A 22,688-nucleotide genomic window follows, 5' to 3' on the forward strand; every position below is an offset into this window, starting at 1 on the left:
CTATTCTGGTATCTGTTTTGCTGTCGCAGAATCTCCTATCTGTCCCCCTATCAAGTACCCCTATTGCTCCGTCTGACCCCCCTACCCTTCTAAGGCTCAGAGCCGACCAGAGTGCTATTGGTCTGGCTGCTGCTGCCTTGCCCAGATAGGTCATACCCCTCAGCAGTATCCAAAGGGATATACCTGTTGCTGAGGGGAATGGCCACAGTGGAACCTGCACTGACTTCCTTCTCCCTTTACCTCTCTCGGTGTTCACCCATCTACTCTCCAAATTCTGCACACTGGGTGTAATCGCCTGTTCAAAAGTCATATCTATCAATTGCTCTGCTACCCGGATGATCCCAAAATAATTCAACTCCAGCTCCTTAATGTGGTCTTTCATGAACTGGAGTCCGCTGCACTTACCATAGGTGCAGTCATCAGGGAGACTATCAGGGTCCATGAATTCCCACATCCTACAGGAAGAGCATTCCACTGCTATATCTACCATCCTGCCTACACTGTACAATGGGCAACCAGGAGCAAGTCTTCAAACCTGTGTCTTTGGCCTCAGCCTCTTGAGTCAAAGCCTGATGCTCCTACTCTCACCGCTGACTGACTCACAACAATGACCACCCTGCTTGCCCCTTCTGTACTTTTATTTAATTTGCAGTGCCCTGCTCCCACACTGATTGGACCTCTGGAATATGCGAACACCCGTGAAGCTCTCCTTTTATACTAGCTTTGCCAACCTGCGAGTAACCTCTTCAAAGTGCTCTGCTTCCAACACTGATGGGACTCTGGAATTCTGCCTTCTTAAACACCCAATCAACTTATACAGTAATTTTAAAGGATCTATGGACTTGGACCCCAAGATCCCTCTAGTTTCTCACACTGCTAAGTATCCTACCATTAACTTAGTACTCTGCCTTCAAGTTCAACCATTTAAAGTGTATCAGTTCACATTTTTCCAGATTGAACTCTACCCACTACTTCTCAGCCCATCTCTGCATTCTGCCTACCTACAACCATCTTCTACACTATCCACAACACAACCAATCCTCATGTCATCTGCAAACTTACTAACACACCCTTCCACTTCTTCAGCCAAGTCATGAAAAATCATGAAGAGCACGGGTCAAAGAACAATTCCTGTGGAACACCACTAGTTACCATTCTCCAGCAGAATATGCTCCATTTACTACCACGTACTCTCAATTCCGATCCACACTGCCAAGTTTCCATGGATCTCATACCTCATGACTTTCTAGATGAGCCTTCCACAGGGAATCTTGTTGAACACTTAAGGACATCCATAAACATCACGTGCACTGCTCTGTCTTCAACAATTTGTTTTGTCTCTTCCGCGAAAAAGTCAATAAGGCTCAAGAGGCACAACTGGCTTATCACAAAGCCATGCTGACCGTTCCCAATAAGGTTATGCATCTCCAAATGTTCGTAAGTCCTGTCATTAAGAATCCTTTGCCCACCATTGATGTAAGATTCACTGGTCTTCAAGTCCAAGCATTATCACTATTAACTTTCTTGAACAAAGTACATTTGACTCCCTCCAATCATCTGGTACTACTCCTATGGCCAGTGAGGATGCAAAGATCATTGCCAATGTCCCAACAAACACTTCCTTCTGTTTCTATAATAACCTGGGGTATATCCCACCAAGCCCTGAGATTCATCTATCCTGATGTATTTCTACAGCTCCAACACAGCCTTTCTCTTAACCTCAACATGCTTCAGTACATTAGCCTGTTCTACACTGTAGTAAAGTATTCATTGAGGACCTCCCTACCTCCTATGAGTCCAAACATGTTGCCCCCTTTATTCCTGAGTGGTCCTACACTCACTCTAGTCATCCTCCTGCTCTTCATGCATATGCAGAATACTTGGAATTTTCCTTAATCCTACTCACCAAGACCTCCTTATGTACCCTTCTAACTCTCCCAAGTCCCTTTTAAGTTTCTTCCTGGCTATCTTATAACTCTCCCTGCCTTTTTGCTTCCTGTACCTTAAGTATGCTTTCTTCTTCCTCTTGACTAAATGTTCCATATCTCAACCACCATGGTTCCTTCACCCCACCATCCTTTCCCAGTCTCAATGGGACCAACCTATCCAGAATCCCATGTAAGTGTTCCCGGAGATTTCCCTGAGAACATCTGCTCCTAATACCATCGCAATTAGTCCTTTCCAAATAAATATTCTCCCATACCTTCTGCTATTCTTGTCTATGGCTATGCTGAAAGTCAGGTAGTCATGGTCACAATGTCCAAAATGCTCACCCACTGAGAGATGTCACCTGATTTATTATTACCTAGTTCTAAATCCAATATAGCCTCTCCTCTAATCCACCTGCCCACACACTGTCAGAAATCCATCCTGGACACACCTGACAAATTCTGCTCCATCTTAACTTTTTGCACGGAACAGCTGCCAATCAGTATTAGGGAAGTTAAAGTCTCTCATAACAACAAACACTATTTTTGCATTTTTCCAAAATCTGCCTTCTCATCTGCTCTTAAGCCTAGAGGAGCTTATAAGACTAGTTCCAGTAGAATGATTCTGACTTCCACCCTTCTGACTCAGTGGATGACCCATGCAGGACATCCTCCCTTTCTGCAGCCTTGAAACTATTTTGACGAGCAATGCCACTTCCCCCACCTCCCTCCTTTTTGAAACACCTAAACCCCGGAACATCAAACAGCCAATTTTGCCCTTGAGACAGCCAAATCTCAGTAACAGCCACAACACTGTAATTCCATGCATTGATCTATGTTCTAGCCAGGTGGTGGTGTAGTGGCATCAGCGTGGCACTTCAAGGCAACTGATCCCGATTTCAAATCTGGCTGACCCCTTGCACACTTTCCATCCTTGCTAGGTTGAGCATTGAGCTAGCAACTTGACCTCATAAAAAAAGGTCAAAAATGCTATAGAAACGACGAAAATGCTGCCTACTGCACAAGGCGCGAATAGGAGCAACAACATCCATACTCTAGGTTCATCCCCTTGTTCCTAATAGTAAAGACATTTCAATCCCTCCAAGGGACTACATTTATGCCCTATCCACTGTCTATCCTTCCTTACAGTCTCTCTGCAAATTACATCTACCTTTTCAACAAATGCCCCATCATCTGACTATGGTCCCTATTCCTCTGCCAACCTAGTTTAAACCCTCTCCAACATCTGTAGCACACCTGTCTGTAAAGACATTGGTACCTCTTTTGTTCAGGTGTAACCTGTCCTTTTTGTGCACGTTATACTTGTTCCAGAAGAGATCCCAATGATTCATAAATCTGAAAACCCTCCCCTGCTCCACTCTTCTGCCACACAGTCATCTGTAATACCATCCTGTTTTACCCTCATGGCATGTGTACAGACAACAACCCAGAGGTTACTACTTTTGAGGTGCTGCTCTTTAGCTTTCTTCCTAACTCCCTTTATAATCGGCCCTCCTTATAAGCGGGTGATTGGTTCCGGGACTCCCTGCGGATACCAAAAAACGTGGATGCTCAGGTCCCTATTTAACCTGCAGTGGACTTTAGGACCCGCTGCCCGCAGCTGCTGCTGAATCCACAGTGTTTCTGTTCCATTGACGGAAAATGATCACGACTGAAAATAAAGTGGAAATAATAAAGCGATCGGAAAGAGGTGAAATGACATCGGTCATTGGAAAAGCGTTCGGCTGCAATCGGTCAATGATCGGAACAATTTTAAAGGATAAAGTGAGAAAAATGGAGCATGTGAAAGGCCCTGCCCCGATGAAAGCTACAATTATTACTAAGCAACACAGTGGTTTAATTATTTAAATACATGTTTCTTAAGTGCTTTATACACATAGAAAGGTATAATATATACTATATACTAAGACAAAGGTTTGACTGACGTAAAACAATACCTGATATACCTGTACCGACTTACGTACACATCCGACTTAAAAACTGCTTGTACTTTAAATCATCTCTAATTACTTGTAGTTCCTAATACAATGTAAATGCTATGTAAATAGCTGTTGTACTGTATTGTTTAGGGAATAATGACAAGAAAAAAAAGTCTGTACATGCTCAAACAACGAGTGCTGGAGAGAGAAGTTACGGGCTTTCCCAATCTGCGGTTGGTTGAATCCGTGCTTGCAGAACCCACGGATAAGGAGGGCTGACTGTATTCATTCTTCAAGACCCCTAACTATTTTGTTGGTACCAAAATGTACCACGACTTCTGACTACTCACATTCCCCCTTAAGAATGCAATGGACTCAATCAGGGACACATTTGATCCTGGCACTTGGTTCAGAGATGTCTCAGAACACAAAAACATACAGGGCCACAATCCCTTATCCAAAATTCTGAAATCCAAAAATCTCCGAAAACCGAAGTTTTTCTCGCCATCAGTTGACATCACTCAGGTGTGACATGGCAGCACTAGCAGAGGCTGCCAGACATCAGTTGTGGCTCAGCGCTCATACTGGTTACACGTGCATTTGCTGTTCACTGATATTTTGTGTTCACTGTTGACTTTGTGTTTAATTTCACCGTGAAAATGTCAAAAAGAGCTGCAGATACCCCTATGTGTAACAATGAGAAAAAGAGAAGGAAGCATCTATCATTATCAATACGCAGAAAGTGGAATTATTGCAGAAGCTTGATTGAGGTGTGTCTGTGTGGCGTCTTACTGAAGAACATGGTGTTTGAACTACTACTGTATATGATTTAAAGAAACAGAAAGACAAGTTACTGAAGTTTTATAGTGACAGTGACATTCTACATTTATTCCAGTAAGTTTGATTCGGTTCATTTGAAGCTGTATATTTTTATGTTTTATTGAATGTTTTTGCTGAAAGTAATTTTTTTTCTTGTCATTATTCCCTAAACAATACAGTATAACAATTATTTACATAGCATTTACATTGTATTAGGTATTATAAGTAATCTAGAGATGATTTTAAAGTATACGGGAGGATGTGCGTAGGTCCAGAGTTCCACAGGGTCCTAAAGTCCACCCACACTGAGACAGGTTAAATAAGGGTTTTGAGCATACATGTCCTTTGGTATACACAGAGGGTCCCGGAACCAATCAGGAGGGATTCTGAAATCCGTAAAATTCTGAATTCTGAACTGCAGCTGGTCCAAGGATTTTGTATAAGGGACTGTGGACCTGTATCTGAATTTAACAACTGATAAACTGAAAATATACCCGAAGTCAGAAACCTCATTTTGCATCCAGAGAAACTTGTTTCAGACATTCTTCTTAAGTCCTATGTTAGGAGACAATCCCGTTCCTCTTCTTTCCTCTCTTCCAACACTATATCTGTTGCCAAGCCACTTTCATTTAGAATGTCTTACTTTACATGTTACAAATCCAAACTACTGGAACATTCAGGCAAATGCTGCATTCCTGTACTTGCTCAAATTCTGAGATCTGTGTCAATTCCTACAGCCTTGTAGCTAGTCTACTTTTAAATCAGTTGTCACACAGATACATGTCATTCTTAAAATTACTCTCCAAACCAGCAGTGATCATAATTTGACAATTCATTGACACTGCAAAAAAGATTTATACCACAGGCAAGATTTATACACAAGCTCAGTTCAACACTTACTTCAATTTCTCGCAGTTTGGCACGCTTCTCTTCATACACTTCTAACATTTTTTGAGATCTGGATTCACTGGGCTCTTCCTTTGGTAATAATTTGTCCATCTCAAAACCATCCTCATCTTCTTCCTCCTCCTCCAATTCCTCTTTCATTTCCTTCCTGTGAATCAGAAACAGACTTCAATGAATTCTGAAAATTAATGTTTAATAAAAGCCAGATTATTCTGTATTTCACTAATTGTCACATTCTGGTTAAACACGTAATACGTCCTCGATGCTGAGAGTGCTCCTGTTCTGTGACAGGGCAGTACTAAGAAGAGCCCCAGGCTGACTTTGCCCTAACTAGCATAATTTATAAAACAATACCAACTAGAGAAGGGAAAGTGTTGGATCTTCTGTTAGGGAATGGAATAGGTCAAGTGACGGAGGTATGTGTTGGGGAGCACTCCAGTGATCATAATGCCATTAGTTTCATTATAATTATGGAGAAGGATAGGACTGGACCCAGGGTTGAGATTTTTGATTGGAGAAATGCTAACTTTGAGGAGATGCAAAAGGATTTAGGAGGAGTGGATTGGGACAATTTGTTTTATGGGAAGGATGTAAAAGAGAAATGGGGGTCATTTAAAGGTGAAATTTTGAGGGTACAGAATCTTTATGTTCCTGTTAGGTTGAAAGGAAGGGATAAAAGTTTGAGAGAGCCATGGTTTTCAAGGGAGTTTGGAAACTTGGTTAGGAAAAAGAGAGAGAGCTATAATAAATAATAAATATAGGCAGCATGGAGTAAATGAGGTGCTCGAGGAATATAAAGAATGTAAGAAGAATCTTAAGAAAGAAATTAGAAAAGCTAGAAGAAGATATGAGATTGCTTTGGCAAGTAAGGTGAATATAAATCTGAAGGGTTTCTACAGTTATATTAATAGCAAAAGGATAGTGAGGGATAAAACTGGTCTCTTAGAGAATCAGAATGGACAGCTATGTGTGGAGCCGAGAGATGGAGGAGATTTTGAACAATTTCTTTTCTTTGGTATTTACTAAGAAGAATATTGAATTGTGTAAGGTAAGGGAAACAAGTAGGGAAGTTATGGAAACTATGACGATTAAAGAAGAGGAAGTACTGGCGCTTTTAAGGAATATAAAAGTGGATAAATTTCCGGATCCTGACAGGATATTCCCTAGGACCTTGAGGGAGGTTAGTGTAGAAATAGCAGGGACTCTGACAGAAATATTTCAAATGTCATTAGAAACGGGAATGGTGCCAGAGGATTGACATATTGCTCATGTGGCTCCATTGTTTAAAAAGGGTTCTAAGAGTAAACCTAGCAATTATAGGCCTGTCAGTTTGACGTTAGTGCTGGGTAAATTAATGGAAAGTATTCTTAGAGGTGGTATATATAATTACCTGGATAGACAGGGTCTGATTAGGAACAGTCAACATGGATTTGTGCGTGGAAGGTCATGTTTGACAAATCTTATTGAATTTTTTGAAGAGGTTACAAGGAAAGTTGACGAGGGTAAAGCAGTGGATGTTGTCTATATGGACTTCAGTAAAGCCTTTAACAAGGTTCCGCACGGAAGCTTAGTTAGGAAGGTTCAATCGTTAGGTATTAATATTGAAGTAGTAAAATGGATTCAACAGTGGCTGGATGGAAGATGCCAGAGAGTAGTAGTGGATAACTGTTTATCAGGTTGGAGGCCAGTGACTAGTGGTGTGCCTCAGGGATCTGTACTGGGTCCAATGTTGTTTGTCATATACATTAATGATCTGGATGATGGGGAGGTAAACTGGATTAGTAAGTATGCAGATGATACTAAGGTAGGTGGCGTTGTGGATAATGCAGTAGGTTTTCAAAGCTTGCAGAGAGATTTAGGCCAGTTAGAAGAGTGGGCTGAACGATGGCAGATGGAGTTTAATGCTGATAGGTGTGAAGTGCTACATTTTGGTAGGAATAATTCAAATAGGACATACATGGTAAATGGTAGGGCATTGAAGAATGCAGTAGAACAGAGTAATCTAGGAATAATGGTGCATAGTTCCCTGAAGGTAGAATCTCATGTGGATAGGGTGGTGAAAAAAGCTTTTGGTATGCTGGCCTTTATAAATCAGAGCATTGAGTATAGGAGTTGGGATGTAATGTTAAAATTGTACAAGGCATTGGTAAGGCCAAATTTGGAGTATTGTGTACAGTTCTGGTCACTGAATTATAGGAAAGATGTCAACAAAATAGAGAGAGTACAGAGAAGATTTACTAGAATGTTACCTGGGTTTCAGCACCTAAGTTACAGGGAATGGTTGAACAAGTTAGGTCTTTATTCTTTGGAGCGTAGAAGATTGAGGGGGGACTTGATAGAGCTATTTACTATTATAAGGGGGATAGATAGAGTTGACGTGGATAGGCTTTTTCCATTGAGAGCAGGGGAAATTCAAACAAGAGGACATGAGTTGAGAGTTAGGGGGCAAAAGTTTAAGGGTAACACATGGGAGAATTTCTTTATTCAGAGTGGTAGCTGTGTAGAACGAGCTTCCAGTAGAAGTGGTAGAGGCAGGTTCAGTATTGTCATTTAAAGTAAAATTGGATAGGTATATGTACAGGAAAGGAATGGAGGGTTATGGGCTGAGTGCGGGTCAGTGGGACTAGGTGAGAGTAAGCATTCGGCACAGACTAGAAGGGCCGAGATGGCCTGTTTCCGTGCTGTAATTGTTATATGGTTATAATACCTCAAGTCAGCCAAGTGCTGGTTTATAGATGGGGAGCACACACAAATTGCTGGAGGAACTCAGCAGGCCAGGCAGCATCTATGGAAACGAGTAGTCGACATTTTGGGCTGAAACCCTTTGGCAGGACTGTTGAAAAAACAGCTGAAGAATAGATTGCCTTTTTTCGGTCTGAAACTGTACTCTTTTTGAGTATTCTTTTAAGTCTACTCAGCTTTTTCTCTCCAGTCATACTTACTATCCTCAGTCTCTGGGCTCTTGAACCAGTGGGGTAACTTTTCTCGCCCATCACTGAACTGTTCCCATAACTTACTCACTTTCAAGGACTATTTATTTCAAGTTCTCAATATTTATTGCTTATATATTTATTATTTTTTATTTTGTACTTGCAGTGTTTGGTATCTTGCACATTGGTTATTTGTCCATCCTGATGGGTGCGGTCTATTATGTTTCTTGAATTTACTGAGTAGGCCCACAAGAAAACAAATTTCAGGGTTGTACTATATATTGCGATATATATGTACTTTGATAATAAATTTACTTTGAACAATCAACTGGTGACAGCACTTTTGATGAATTATGAATCAGTATTCCCAGATTCCTCTGTTCTACCACAGTCCTCAGTGTCCTACCACTCACTATGTAAGTCCTACCCTGGTTTGTCCTCTTAAAGTGCAAAACCTCACACTTGTCTGCATTACATTTATCTTTCCAGCTGATCCAGATTCCACTGTAAGGTTTGACAGTCTTTCTTGTTGTCCACGACACTCCCAGTCTTGCTATCAACCACAAATTGTTGATCAAGTTTGCTGATATAGATGACAAACAACACTGCAACCAGCACTGATCATTGCAGCACACCATTAGTCACAGGCCTCCCGTCAGATATCAATAAAATGGCATCTGGTACCACTCTCTCTCCTCGCCCTCTAAGCCAGAGACCGAACCTTCTTGACCAACCTCTCATGCAGGACTTCTCAAAGGCCTTGCTAAAGTCCATGTAGAAAACATCTACTGCCTCGCCTTCATCAACGTTTCTGGTAGCTTCCTCAAAAAACTCTGTAATTGGTTAGACATGACCTACCACACACAAAACCATGTTGACTATCCCTAAATCAGTCCCCGTCTATCCAAATACTTCTATATCCAGTCCCTTCCAATAACTTATCCACTACTTATGTCAGGCTCATTGGCCTATGATTTCCTGGCTTATTCTTAAGACTCTTTCTTCAGCAACGGAAGAGCATTAGCTATCCCCCAATCCTCCAGCACCTCATCTATAGCTAAGGATATTTTAAATATCTCTGCTAAGGCACCAGTAATTTCTGCACTTGCCTCCCACAAAATCAGAGAAAACCCTTGTCAAGTCTGGGAACTTATCCACCCTAATTTGCCTCAAGACGCAAACACCTCCTCCTCTGTAATCTGTATATAGCCCATGATCGCACTGCTGTTCTGACCATCTACAAAGACTACGTGGCTGTTTCCAAGTGAATAAAGATGCAAAAAGATCATCTAAGATCTCTCCCATCCCTTTCGGCTCCTTGCAGAGCTGACATCTCTGATTTCCTAGGGGACCAATTTTGCCCTTTGCTATGCTTTTGCTCTTATCAGTATCAGTAGAAGCCCTTTGGGATTCTCCTTTAACTTATTTGCTACAGCAAACTCATGCCTTCTTTTAGCCCTCTTGATTTTCCTCATAAGCATTCTCTTGCATTATACTCAAGTACCCATTTGCTCCTTCCTGCCTGTAACTGCTATGCACCTGCTTCTTTTTCTTAACTATGGCATCAACATCTCTCGAAAACCAAGATTCCCTAAACCTGGTACCCTTGCTTTTTATTCTGACAAGAACATACAAACTCTGTACGCCCAAAATTTCCACTTTTGAAGGCCCCCCACTTACCACATACACCTTTGCTGGAAAATAACCTGTCCCAATCCACACTCACCAGATACTTTCTGATACCATCAAAATTGGCCTTCCTCCAATTTAGAATCTCAACCCAAGGGCCATTTGGCCAAGTACAGTGCCTATAAAGATATTCACCCCCTTAGAAGTTTTCATGTTTTATTGTTTTAACAACATTGAATCACAGTGGATTTATTTGACTTTTTTGATACTGATCAACAGATAACACTTTCGTGTCAAAGTGTAAACAGATCTCTAATAAGTGACCTAAATTACTTACAAATATAAAACACAAAATAATTGATTGAACCCCCTTTAATATTACACACCAAATCATCACTGGTGCAACCAAATCGTTTTAGAAATCACTTGACCAGTTAAACAGAGATCACTAGTGTGCAGTCAAGGTGTTTCAATTGACTGTAGTAAAAATACACCGGTATCTGGAAGGTCCAACTGCTGGCGAGTCAGTATCCCGGCAAAAACTACACCATGAAGACAAATGACACTCCAAGCAACTCCGCAAAAAGGTTATTGATAAGCACAAGTCAGGAGATGGATACAAGAAAATTTCCAAGTCACTGAATATCCCTTGGAGTACAGTTAAGTCAATCATCGAGAAATGGAAAGAATATGGCACAGCTGTAAATCTTCCTAGAGCAGGCAGTTCTCAAATACTGAGTGACTGTGCAGGAAGGGGACTAGTGAGAGAGGCCACCAAGTGACCTATGACAACTCTGAAGGAGTTACAAGCTTCAGTGGCTGAAATAGGAGAGACTGCGTCTTCAATAACTGTGCCAAGATGTTTCACCAATCGCAGCTTTATGGGAGAGTGGCAAAGAAAAAGCCACTGTTGAAAAAAATTTGCATGAAATCTCAACTACAGTTTGCCAGAAGGCATGTGGAAGTCTCTGAAGTAATTTGGAAGAAGGTTCTATGGTTTGATGGAACCAAAATTGAGCTTTTTGGCCAACAGACTAAACATTACGTTTGGCATAAGCCAAACACAGCACATCATCAAAAACACATACATCCCTACCGTGAAGTATGGTGGTGGCTGCATCATGCTGTGGAGATGCTTCACTGCAGCAGGCTCTGGAAGGCTTGTGAAGGTAGAGAGTAAAAATCAATGCATCAAAATACAGGGACATCCTGAAGGAAAACCTGATGCGGTCTGCAAAAGAACTGCAACTTGGGAGATGATCTGTTTTCCAGCAAGACAATGACTCCAAGCATAAAGCCAAAAACCTATCCAAACAGACTCAAGCCTGTAATTGCAGCCAAAGGTGCACCTACCAAATACTGACTTGAAGGGGTGAGTAATAATGCAATCAATGATTTTGTGTTTAATAATTGTAATAAATTTAGACCAATTTGTAGAAAATTGTTTTCACTTGGACACAAAAAAAACTTTTCTGTTGATCAATGTCCAAAAAAAAAGCCATATTAAATCCACTGTGATTCAGTGCTATAAAACAATAAAACATGAAAATTTCCTGGGGCGGGGGAACACTTCTTACAGGCACTATATATATGGATAGGAAATGTTTAGTGGTCAACAGCAGGGAAATTGGATTAGTGAGGTGATCACCTTGATTGGCATGGATGAGTCGGGCTGAAGGGTCTGTTTCTGTACTCTGTTACTCTATGACGGCCAATCAACCATATGGAATGTGGGAGGAAACTAGAGCACTTGGGGAAAATCCATAAAGTCCCAAGAAAAACATACAAACTAGACAAAGAAACTTAGGCTGAGGGACAAGATTGCACTCAGGTCTTGGCATTAAAGCTGTACCTCCCTAGCTGTATTACTTTGCTGTCCAATGATATTCTGCAATTATCTCCTAAAAAAATAAAGGATTTTATTATTTAACAATGTGACAAAGTTATAAAACATCTAATAAGACCATAAGGCATAGGAGACAGGGGCAGTAAATCTGTGAAATTCTTTGCCACAGGCAGCAGTGGAGGCCAAGTCTTTATATGTAATATTTAAGGCAGGGTTGATAGATTCTCGAATAGTTAGGGCATGAAGGGATACAGGGAGAAGGCAGGAATTTGGGGCTGAGAAAAAAGTTGGTCAGCCATGATGAAATGGCGAAGAGAGTTGATGGACCAAATGCCCTAATTCTGCCCAAGTCTGCTCCACCATTCCATTATGGCTGACTTATTACCCCTCTCAACACCATTCTCCTGACTTTTCCCCCTCACCTTTGACACCCTGATTAATCAGCAGCCTATCAACCTCACCTTAAATATCACTTGGCCTGCATTTGTGGCAATGAATTTCACAGATTCACCATCCTCTGGCTGAAGAAATTTATCCTAATCGCTATTGTAAATGGATGTCCCTCTATTCTGAGTCTATGTCCTCTGGTCCTAGACTCTCCCAATATAGAAAACATCTACTCTATCTAAGCCTTTCAATATTTGAAACATTTCAGTAAAATCCCTCCTCATTCTTCTAAACTCCAGTGAGTATAGGTCCAGAGCCCCTTATATTTTAACCCTTTCATTCCTGGGATCATTCTCATCAACCTCCTCTGGACTCTCTTCAATGCCAGCACAGCCTTTCTCAAATAAGGAGCCCAAAATTGCTCATAATATTCCTAGTGCAATCTGACCATTGCTTTATAAAGCCTCAGTATCACATAAAAACACAGAACGCTGGCAGAACTCAGCAGGCCAGACAGCGTCTATGGGAGGAAGTAGTGACGACGTTTTGGGCCGAAACCCTTCATATAAGGGCTCCTGATGAAGGGTTTCGGCCCAAAACGTTGTCACTATCTCCTCCCATAGATGCTGTCTGGCCTGCTGAGTTCTGCCAGCATTTTGTGTTTTTATTTATTTCCAGCATCTGCAGATTCACTCGTGTTGCCTCAGTATCACATCCTTGCTTTTGTATTCGAGTCCTCTCAAAATAACCATATAACAATTACAGCACGGAAACAGGCCATTTCGGCCCTTCTAGTCCGTGCCGAATGTTTACTCTCAAAATGAATGCTAACATTGCATTTGCTTTCCTTACCACTGACAACCTGGAAGTTAACCTTTAGGGAATATTGTATGTGGGCTCCCAAGTCCCTTTGCACCTCTGATTTTTTAAATTTTCTCCCCATTTAGAAAATAGTCCACACCTTTATTCTTTCTACCAAAGTGCATTTCCCTACACTATATTCCATCTGCCACTTCTTTGCCCATTCTCCCAATCCAAGTCCTTCTGCAGACACTCTACTTCCTCTTCACTACCTGCCCCTCTACCTATCTTCATATCATTCATAACCATGGCCACGTAGCTTAAACCAAATCATCGACTTTTCAGCTTTCTAAGCACCTTCTCCTTAGTAGTAACAACATTCACTTCTGCCCCTGACCCTCTCATAATTTTGACATAATAAATCACCTTTAAATATAACCTAGTATTAACTGAATGTGTGGTTATCCTGATCAAGGAAAATGAAAATAGATCTGTCCAAAACTGTCTGCATTTTAACATGCAATTCAAAGACTGCACATGGTGGGAAACAGGGACGTGCATCAGCTTTAAACACATTTCCTGTTTGTGCTTAGGCCAGGATGCAAAATGTCTTAAACAATATCCTGATTGAAATAAAGGCTCTTGCCCAAGAGTAACAAGTAACAATGAATATACCTATTTAACAAACCACTTATATGAAAACAATACCTCCAGTGCCACCAGCCCAGAAAGTTCAAACAACTGATCCAGTCATATAAATAGACCAATTTTTGCTCCAATCAACAATAAATGTAAATGCCATTTTACAATTTTGAAACTGCCCTGAATATTAACTTATTGTGATAGAACTATGAGATGATAATTTTGCATTAGATTTAGGAGGTAGCTTAAAAAAAAGGAAATTCTCTTTCTTGCTCAAATCTCTTTTGATTACTTTGTCCTTTGTACTTTTAATCCTGTATTTATTACTCCTGCAAGACATTCTTGTTTTGCTCAAACCTTTTCATTTACAAAGCCCAAAGTGATAATTGAAAGAAAATTAATACACCTAAGCATTAGATATGCAAGCTTATGTAATAAAAGATGAAAATCATTTTAAATTACACTGGAAATGTGATATAAAAGTGAAATGGAATTGCTCAAGGTCCAAGGGCTTGTTGAGCCAATAGACCTTTACAGGAGCATTTTAATGGTTTGGATATTCGATATTTTAATCCATTCTATTGTAACAATTAATTATACCAGCAATTAACAAAACTGAAATTAACATTATCCTGTTTGAATATGCACAACTGAGAAAAAAGATGTTCACAGATATGCAAGCCACATTTACAAGTCATCTTACTGCCAAAGAAACATGAAGAATTCTCCAAAATCCACCTTTTAGAAAATAAATGACCTTCACTTCATCAGAGTCTGAATTCACATTTAACATCTGCTGTGAAGAACTTCATTACATAACAAATAACAAGATAAGCATTTAAGAGATCAACCTCTATTAGTCCTGCAAAACAGTGGTTTATATATAAAGGACCATTTATTAGAACTGTAGTGCAAACATTCAGCTACAAAACTGACAAAAAAGATGTGTCAATGCTTATGAGTAACAGAGGTCTCATCAAACTGCTGAATTACTTCAAAAGCTTTTGGCACATTGGCCTTCATAAATCAAAGTACTGAGTACAGGAGTTGGGATATTATGGTGAAGTTGTATAAGACATTGGTAAACTTAAGCTCCCACTACCAATTAAGTGTTCCCAATGGCACGCACTTCAAATAGGCTCTGACAATCAAGTCTAGCTCCTGGCCTTCACATGTGGCTCCGCTACTAAGTGCAGAGGAATCATTTCTACTGACAGAAGGGCAAAGGAGGCTTACTGGCACCTTAAAACCATTGCTTCGGGCATACTGGGCTTGTCAGCCATGGTTGGCAGTACATCTAGAAGAAAAACTCTGATCTCAAATCTCCGCTACCTTGTGGCTATATCCACTCATGGGGAAGGCTTCTGGAGTAAACCCTGAGAGAAAAATTTGAAGCTGGAGTCCCTAAGGCAGTCCTACATTGAGTTCAATGTTGGCTGGCAACTCTTGCAATGCTGCTGCTACCAAAATGTATTGGTCTCTGCTGTTCCTTTGGATTCATCAGATACGTGGAGGGGGGAAGCTTGCTTGCTACATGGACAACAGCTTGCTCTCCATATGGTACAGCCCAGACAGCTAGGATGCAATATCCATGGTGACAAAGGCTTAACTTGGAGTATTGTGTGCAGCTTTGGTCACCTACTTGCAGGAAAGATACCAATACAATTGAAAGAATGCAGAGAAAATTTACAAAGATTTTGCCAAGACTTGAGCACTTGAGTTATAGGGAAAGGTTGAATAAGTGAGAACTTTATTCCTTAGGGCATAGGAGATGAGGGGAGATTTGATAGAGGTATGCAAAATTATGAGGGGTATAGATAGGGTATATGCAAACATGCTTTTTCCAACGAGTTTGGGTAAGACTAGAACTAGGGGTCATGGGTTAAGAATGTAAAGTGAAATGTTAAAGGGGAATTTCTTCACTCAGAGGGTGTAGTGTAGAGCAAACTGCCAGCAGAAGTGGTGAATACGGGTTCCATTTCAACATTCAAGAGGAATTTGAATAAGTACATGAATAGGGTATGGAGGGTGCAGGTCGACGGGAATAGGCAAATAGTTTGGCACTGATTAGATGGCTGAAGGGCCTGTTCCTGTGCTCTAATATTCTATGACTCTATTTTGCTTTAGCGATTACAAAGCTATGTCATCTAATATTCTGGAAAAACACAAATTGGATTTGTGTAACATCTTAAATTCCCAGGATCTTCACATAGTGGTCGCACGTCTGCAAAAGCAAAGAACTGACATGACTGTGATAATGCAAGATAAAGAGAACAATTTTCACTTCTGACCTACAGGAACCTCCTTTTTGGCCCGAGTGAAATAAACTGGTCACTTTACCATGTGGACTACTCCTCCAAATTCTATCAATAGAGTTAAAATGAAAGTCCTTCATTAGCTTTCCAATAAAATTCTTACAATTCTCAGTTTTGAAGCATCATATAAACGCAGCATTTCAATCCACCTAATATATCCCTCAAACCACACCATGAATATAACCATAAAAGTAGACTTTCATACTTCAAATATTCAAATGTACAGCTCATAATATATCGTGCAGCTTAAACTGAAGTTTCTGTTTTGGTTCTGGGTAAACAGTGCAACATGCTGATAGCAACATTCAAGATGGCTTATAAATATCAGGCCACCTGAACACTTGATCTACATCATACTTGCAGAGCCGAAATCGAAAAGTTCATGTGAAAGTAAGTAGATATTTTAAGGACTAATTCTGTGAACAGATATTGTGATACTTCCTAGCTTCTAAATTGTGTTTCTAAAACAATTTGGTAATTTACTTATTTTGGTAAATTCTGTGATTTTATTATTAAACATTCAAACATTATCAATTAACAGTATATGTACACTAATGGACATACAGTTGCTCATATTAAGACCATATTTACAGGCCTGATATCCATGACCATGTCCTATAGCAAATTCATTCTTCATCAAGAGCATCAGAATCAGAGCATCAGCAACTACATAGGGACTGACAAATTGTTGCAAATTCAACAGCTTCAAAAGATCAATCTAGCTTGGCTCTGCTGCAAAACTCTGATTACTTATAACTTGGTTAAATACCCAGTTATTTAAACAACTGGCACAACTGCATTAAAGAAGTACCAAATGAAACTTGAAAACTAAGACAAAAAGTAGTAACTGTACCAATAATGCAAGTGAGAGATTATTATTTGGCACTGAAAAGAATGGTTTCAGCAAAACTCAAACTTAAGAATGGTCTATGATTCTGATTTCAACAAATAAAAACACAGCTAGACAACTTTAACAGTATGTGAAGGGATGTCAAAATCAGGTCTAAAATTACCAAAAGACTACTGGGTAGAGGAATATTTATACTCCAATGGTGGTTGTCTACTTAAAACTTATTATTCTGTTTATTTTGTATTCTTGTTTATCAATCATAATACTTTCTAGCACTAAATGTTTCAGCATCATACTCAGAAACTAGACCAGGATTGTAGTTTAGCCAATTTAATTCAGAATCATCAGTTATTGTGTACGGCTGAACTATAAACCATTTGTAAAGCAAAGTTACAAGCGCAAGTGACATATTCTGCAGTTAAGAATCTTTAAATCCCTAAAGTAGTAAATTAGAACCAACTTACTGAATCTCATCCTTTTCTTCTGACTCTGTGTGATCAAGAAGATCCCATTTTGATGTGGTAATTGCTACAAAGGTAAAATTCACATTTTCATACTTCATTGGCCAAACAGAATTGTTCAGTGAAAGTACAACAGGATAAATAATCATCAGTACAATCTATATGTTTTTAGTTTTATTTCTCTGAATAAAGATTCCAAACATTGATAAACTCCACTTAATTTCAGCATTCCAAACTGAAGATCAATTGATTTTTTTAAAAACCAAACCAATTTTAATTATTTAATTTAGATCTATTGGTGGAAGAAAAGATCTGTCAATATTCATCTGGATTGCAGATTCCCTCCACAGATGCTGCCTGACTTACTGATATCTTTCAGTAGTGTTTTTTTGCTCCTGATTCCAGCATCTTCAGTCTCTTGTGTCTTAATTTAAATTCATACTTAATAATTTGCAAATAGAAATTTTGTGACAAAATATCTAGAATTATTTAAAATATAGCTACTCACATTAAGACCTGAGAGTTTTATTCTAATCCTCAAATTCTAGTCAAGCTTAATAACAGTAATAATAAAATCCAGATTGATCTGTGATATATAAGCATATTGACATAGTCAACATCAAAAGTGATAAATTAAGAATTCATACCATGAGCTTCCAACTCAGATCCATCCACAGTTTCCCATTTTGAAGGAGCAATTTTTAGGAATGGTTCCTCCTTTTTAGTAACTATAATTTCATCCACTAGGGAATAAAACAAAATATTTCTCAAATGACCACCAAAAGATCCAATTGATTTGAGTATCTGAGCTCTGAGTGCAATGAGGTAAAATAAAGTCAGCTTTTGTTTCTCTGCCACGTATCCATGCTGGCACTTGCTTGATGTCTTATTACCTGGTCAAAGTTTTGTTTTAGTTTTTGGAACTGTGATGCAAACGTTAACTCCTAACTTCCCAGTGACAAAGTAATTTCATAAATTCTATATAAGCTTTGGTGTCGAGATAAAAAGAAAACACCACCCTAATGGAAGGTTTATGGGAAAAATGTTAGAGAGAGGCGTTAGGCTGCTCATGCTTACTTCTTACCAGTTCTGTCAAAAAGTGCTGAGTACTTCCAACTTGCTGTCCAGCTCATCTCCAACTTTTACCCTTGTACAATCAATCAAAGGAGCACAGATGCTAACAGCACATGGTCTAAAAGCTCTTTGAATCTGGTCCCTTAGCTTTACACCAACTATGCTTGGTAATAACTTGTGTAACCCCACTCATCCACCTCAGGTTAAGGTGGATTTCAAGCAAGAGGTAAACTTAATTTAATCACAGTTTAATATTTTTAATTGAAATCAGGACTTAAACTACATTTAATTATTTCAAATTTATTGTAATAAAAAAATCCTTTAACAACTAGAACATATTTAACTGTTGGCAACCAGAGTCTAGTTTAAAGGGGTTTGGCAAAAGCAAGCTGTCAAAATGTCAGGGTGATGATATTCTACCTGAGGCCTAGTCATCATCACCCCTGGGACATTCTGGTTTATAAAATAACCTTCTACATCTGGATTAGGTCATGGCAGGCAGGTGGGCAGAGCAGCAGAGAATTTGTGAAGTGTGGTAGATCCAGTATAAGCCAAATGACCTTTCTGAAACTGTTCCATAACAGAAATCAGTAAAACAACAGATATATCAAATCTATGCATATAAATGCTAGTAAATATAAAATCAATCGTAAGATGTTCAACAGAAAAAGAATTCAAAAATGTCTAACTATTCAAATGATAATTTTTCATTCAGTAAACCTTAAAGGTTTAGTAATATTACATTTTCCAAAAAAAACTTAAATCAGCGCAATATGATACTGGAGTTGCATAAACATATGTTACCTTAAAGCTTTGGATAAATGGAGCATTGGTGAAATGGAGCATTTTTTTTTACTTATACCACTAGATATAATAAAGCCTTATCCAAAAGAATAAATCTTCATATATCCACAGAATTCTATCCACAGTATGTTGGTTCTATCAATATTATCATTGTGCTTACTTGGCATGCCATCAAGGTCGTCAATTGATTTCAAAGGAATCCCATCAATGTCATCTAACAGTGCTCCATCTAGTGGAATTCCATCAATTGGCAATCCATCAACATCATCTAATGAAGCAATGGGGTCACTATCAATTGGCATCCCATCCACATCGTCGTGCACCTTAATAAACACACATTATAGCAACATAGAGAATAAATGAAAATGCAATGATAAACATCATACAGATGAATATTTCGAGTTTCCTTGTATGTAGACACAGTATATACCATCTTAGAAGGGAGATTGTAGAAGACTTGTACTAATTTCGTCAAATATAAAATAGGCAAAATAATTAGGGACATGGCAAGTTGTAAGTCAGGAATGCTTAGACTGAAACAGCACTTCTAAAATAATAGCTTCTAAGGCTTTGCAATTCTGACTTGGTACTTTTGTGCACTGTCTGGGTTTGTAGCATGTTGATAGATGGAGACCTCCAAATTTATAAATCTGCATAAGTGAGATTGTATTTATTAAATTACCTTTGGATTGAGATTCTGTGCCCATATCTGATCCATCAGCATTCTAACATCTACAACTTCATGAAAGGCCCTTCTATTTATTTGCTCAGCTTCAGTTTTATGTTTCAATAATCCAAAGGAAGTAATTTCACAGCGGGGATAAAAACCTACTAAATTTTGAGTAAAAACACTCAATGGATTCATGTTGAGGATGCTGGGTTAGGGGTGAGGGAGGAAAATATTCTGGAAGAGAATGTTGGAGTGGAAACTGCAGAAGATGACGGAAGTTTGCAAGAATAGTGAGGAAGAAACTTGTTAATGATATGTACTCTGATAGATAGGAAATGGGGGAATTAGGAAGGGAGGGAAAAAAAGAAAATGCATTTATACAGTGTTTCTCAACTCCGAGAACTTTCCAAACTACTTCACAGGTTGCTGAGTACTCCTTAAGTACATTCACTAATATAAAGTTGAAAATGTTGTGTGCCCATCTGAACATAGTAAGATCCAATAAATAGCAGCAATAGCAACCAGCTAATCTGATTTAGAAATGTTGACAAAGATAAACATTGGCCAAGACAATATAAGTAATCCCCTGTAAAGCAGTTAAATGGAAACTTGTATGTTCACTTGAGAAAATAATCAAGTCCGAAGTTTAAACATGAACAACTCTGCAGATACTGGAAATCTGAAGCAATACACACAAAATGCTGGAAGAACTCAGCAGGTCAGGGCCAGAGAATTGGGATAATAGAAAGCAGACAGTGTGATTGCAATAATGAATATGTTGCTTGATTCTGGGAGCACCAGTCATCGGTTTGGTCTGAGACTAATATGATTACAACATTGAAGTACTACAAAGGAAGTGTGGGGAAGTAACAAACTGTGGGGAGTTCACTTCTCAATGATTCCACTTCTCAATGGCGCACAGCAACAAAGTTTGACACATTATCAGAGCGCAGTTGTCTTTGTCTTGCCATAAAGCGTCAAAGTGTGGGGAAGTCTCTGTTACTTAAGTATACCAAAAAAAAAATCATAAATTGAAATACAAAGATACAAGGTGGACACTAAACTTAGAACAGATATCGGGAAATTTTTATTAACACCCAAACAATTTTAGATTAGTTTATAGATAGTGTAGCAGTTACTTTAAAACAAACTAAACCTGCTGAGACACTAAGCCAGGAGATCAACATTGTATGATGCATTTCTAAATAACAAGGTTCCAAAGTCGAAAACGATACATTCAATAATTTATTATGAAGCCAGCAAAGATAAACAAAACTAAATTAGCGATATAGCAATCTTAACATTCAAGTCAGCGTAACCAAGCATTCTAATTAGCAATATCAGAATTAGCGTTCAATATGTATTTAAGCATCATTAAGCGAAGTTGGGGGTCAAAAAAAGACTAGTATTCTCTGCAGCTCAACCCTTCTCCATTAGATTAACTAAGACAAAGCAAGAATATATAACTATACTCATTCACTTCTACCTCGCCCCACCGTGACAGATACCATAATAAATGCACAAGAAAATACAATACAGACAGAAATAGATACAAGTCTCTTACATCCCAATCGCTTAATTATTACACTATAATTACAAGTACATACTGGTTATGAATTCTGCAGAACAGGTGGATGACCATTACCAGATTAGTTTACCTTTGACAACGAAAGAGGTTAACATGCCAAATAACAGGAAGATTTGATTTCTAGCTATATATACAATCAAATCACCCATCTCTGGAATCTATATCTGATCACAGTTGAGAATCAGCAATGGATTTATAATAGGTTTGTATCACTTAGAGGAAACACTTGGACTTACGTGGTCGTTCAATGAACGTCCATCAGTGAAGTCCTAGCTCAAAATGACAATGTGACAGCATTACTTACAGTACACAGAAAATAACTTGAAAGTAAGGATACTAATTTGACATTTATCAGTATAAACAAAAGGAATATCAGTACGTACCACTGGCCTTTCCAATCCATCATCATCCAGTTTCATGAGTCCAAGGAATAAATTCTGTAGCCTAATGAGAAAAGGCTCTGGATAAACAGCCCAGTCTTCCCATGCTCTAAAACATGACATTATCTTTTGCTAAAGAAAAACAAAATGAAAGCTCTTAAAATCAATTTTATCCCGATATACACTTTTAGTTGAGTATTTCCAAAGAAGATATGCCAAGACCAGCCATGGAGAAACAAGTTCTTTATAATGCATCATCTGCCAGCAAAAGGCAGATGCTTAAACCAGAGTGCAATCATCATTGGTCAAGTCAATTGACTCAAAAGAAAATCAAATACAAAGCAAGAAAAAACTGTTTTCATAAACGGAAAGAGACTAATATACCTTTAATTTATTAGGAATTAAAATCCTTCATGTAACAGGAAATACAAATAGTTTAAACAGCAGTGTGCAAAGTGACCAGATGCTCCAATATTACTGCATCAAAGCTGGATAGAACTTAAACAAGAAATTAAAACTATGTCTTGTACTTTTGAAACAACTTAAGAAAATCTACATGTAACTGAGCTATACAGTCTGATAAATCCTAGGCCTGATGCTAAGCCCGTGCAAATTCAGAAGAATTTAGATTTTCCTAGTGGGTTACCAATTGTGAAGTAATAATGACAGAATTCTATGCTAAATGGAATTAACATCAGAGCAGGTAGCAAAAAGGATT

At 38.8% G+C, this 22,688-nt stretch overlaps 2 protein-coding genes across 5 annotated transcripts in view; one reads left to right on the forward strand and one right to left on the reverse strand.

Moving 5' to 3' along the window:
- LOC132398276 (uncharacterized) overlaps positions 1 to 22,688 on the forward strand; it is a 1,154,100-nt gene that overhangs the window by 1,040,968 nt on the left and 90,444 nt on the right. The gene's annotated exons all lie outside the window — the stretch shown is intronic.
- LOC132398271 (U2 snRNP-associated SURP motif-containing protein-like) overlaps positions 1 to 22,688 on the reverse strand; it is an 81,361-nt gene that overhangs the window by 14,204 nt on the left and 44,469 nt on the right. For all 4 annotated transcript variants that reach the window (XM_059977437.1, XM_059977440.1, XM_059977441.1 and 1 more), the window contains exons 18-22: positions 21,974 to 22,102; positions 19,493 to 19,655; positions 18,102 to 18,197; positions 17,458 to 17,521; positions 5,588 to 5,741 (exon numbers count right to left, since the gene is read on the reverse strand). In XM_059977437.1, the coding sequence (XP_059833420.1) occupies positions 5,588 to 5,741; positions 17,458 to 17,521; positions 18,102 to 18,197; positions 19,493 to 19,655; positions 21,974 to 22,102 (606 nt within the window). The remainder of the gene's footprint in view (positions 1 to 5,587; positions 5,742 to 17,457; positions 17,522 to 18,101; positions 18,198 to 19,492; positions 19,656 to 21,973; positions 22,103 to 22,688) is intronic.

Source organism: Hypanus sabinus, chromosome 8, assembly GCF_030144855.1.
Source record: "Hypanus sabinus isolate sHypSab1 chromosome 8, sHypSab1.hap1, whole genome shotgun sequence".
NCBI classification, from domain to species: Eukaryota; Metazoa; Chordata; class Chondrichthyes; order Myliobatiformes; family Dasyatidae; genus Hypanus; species Hypanus sabinus.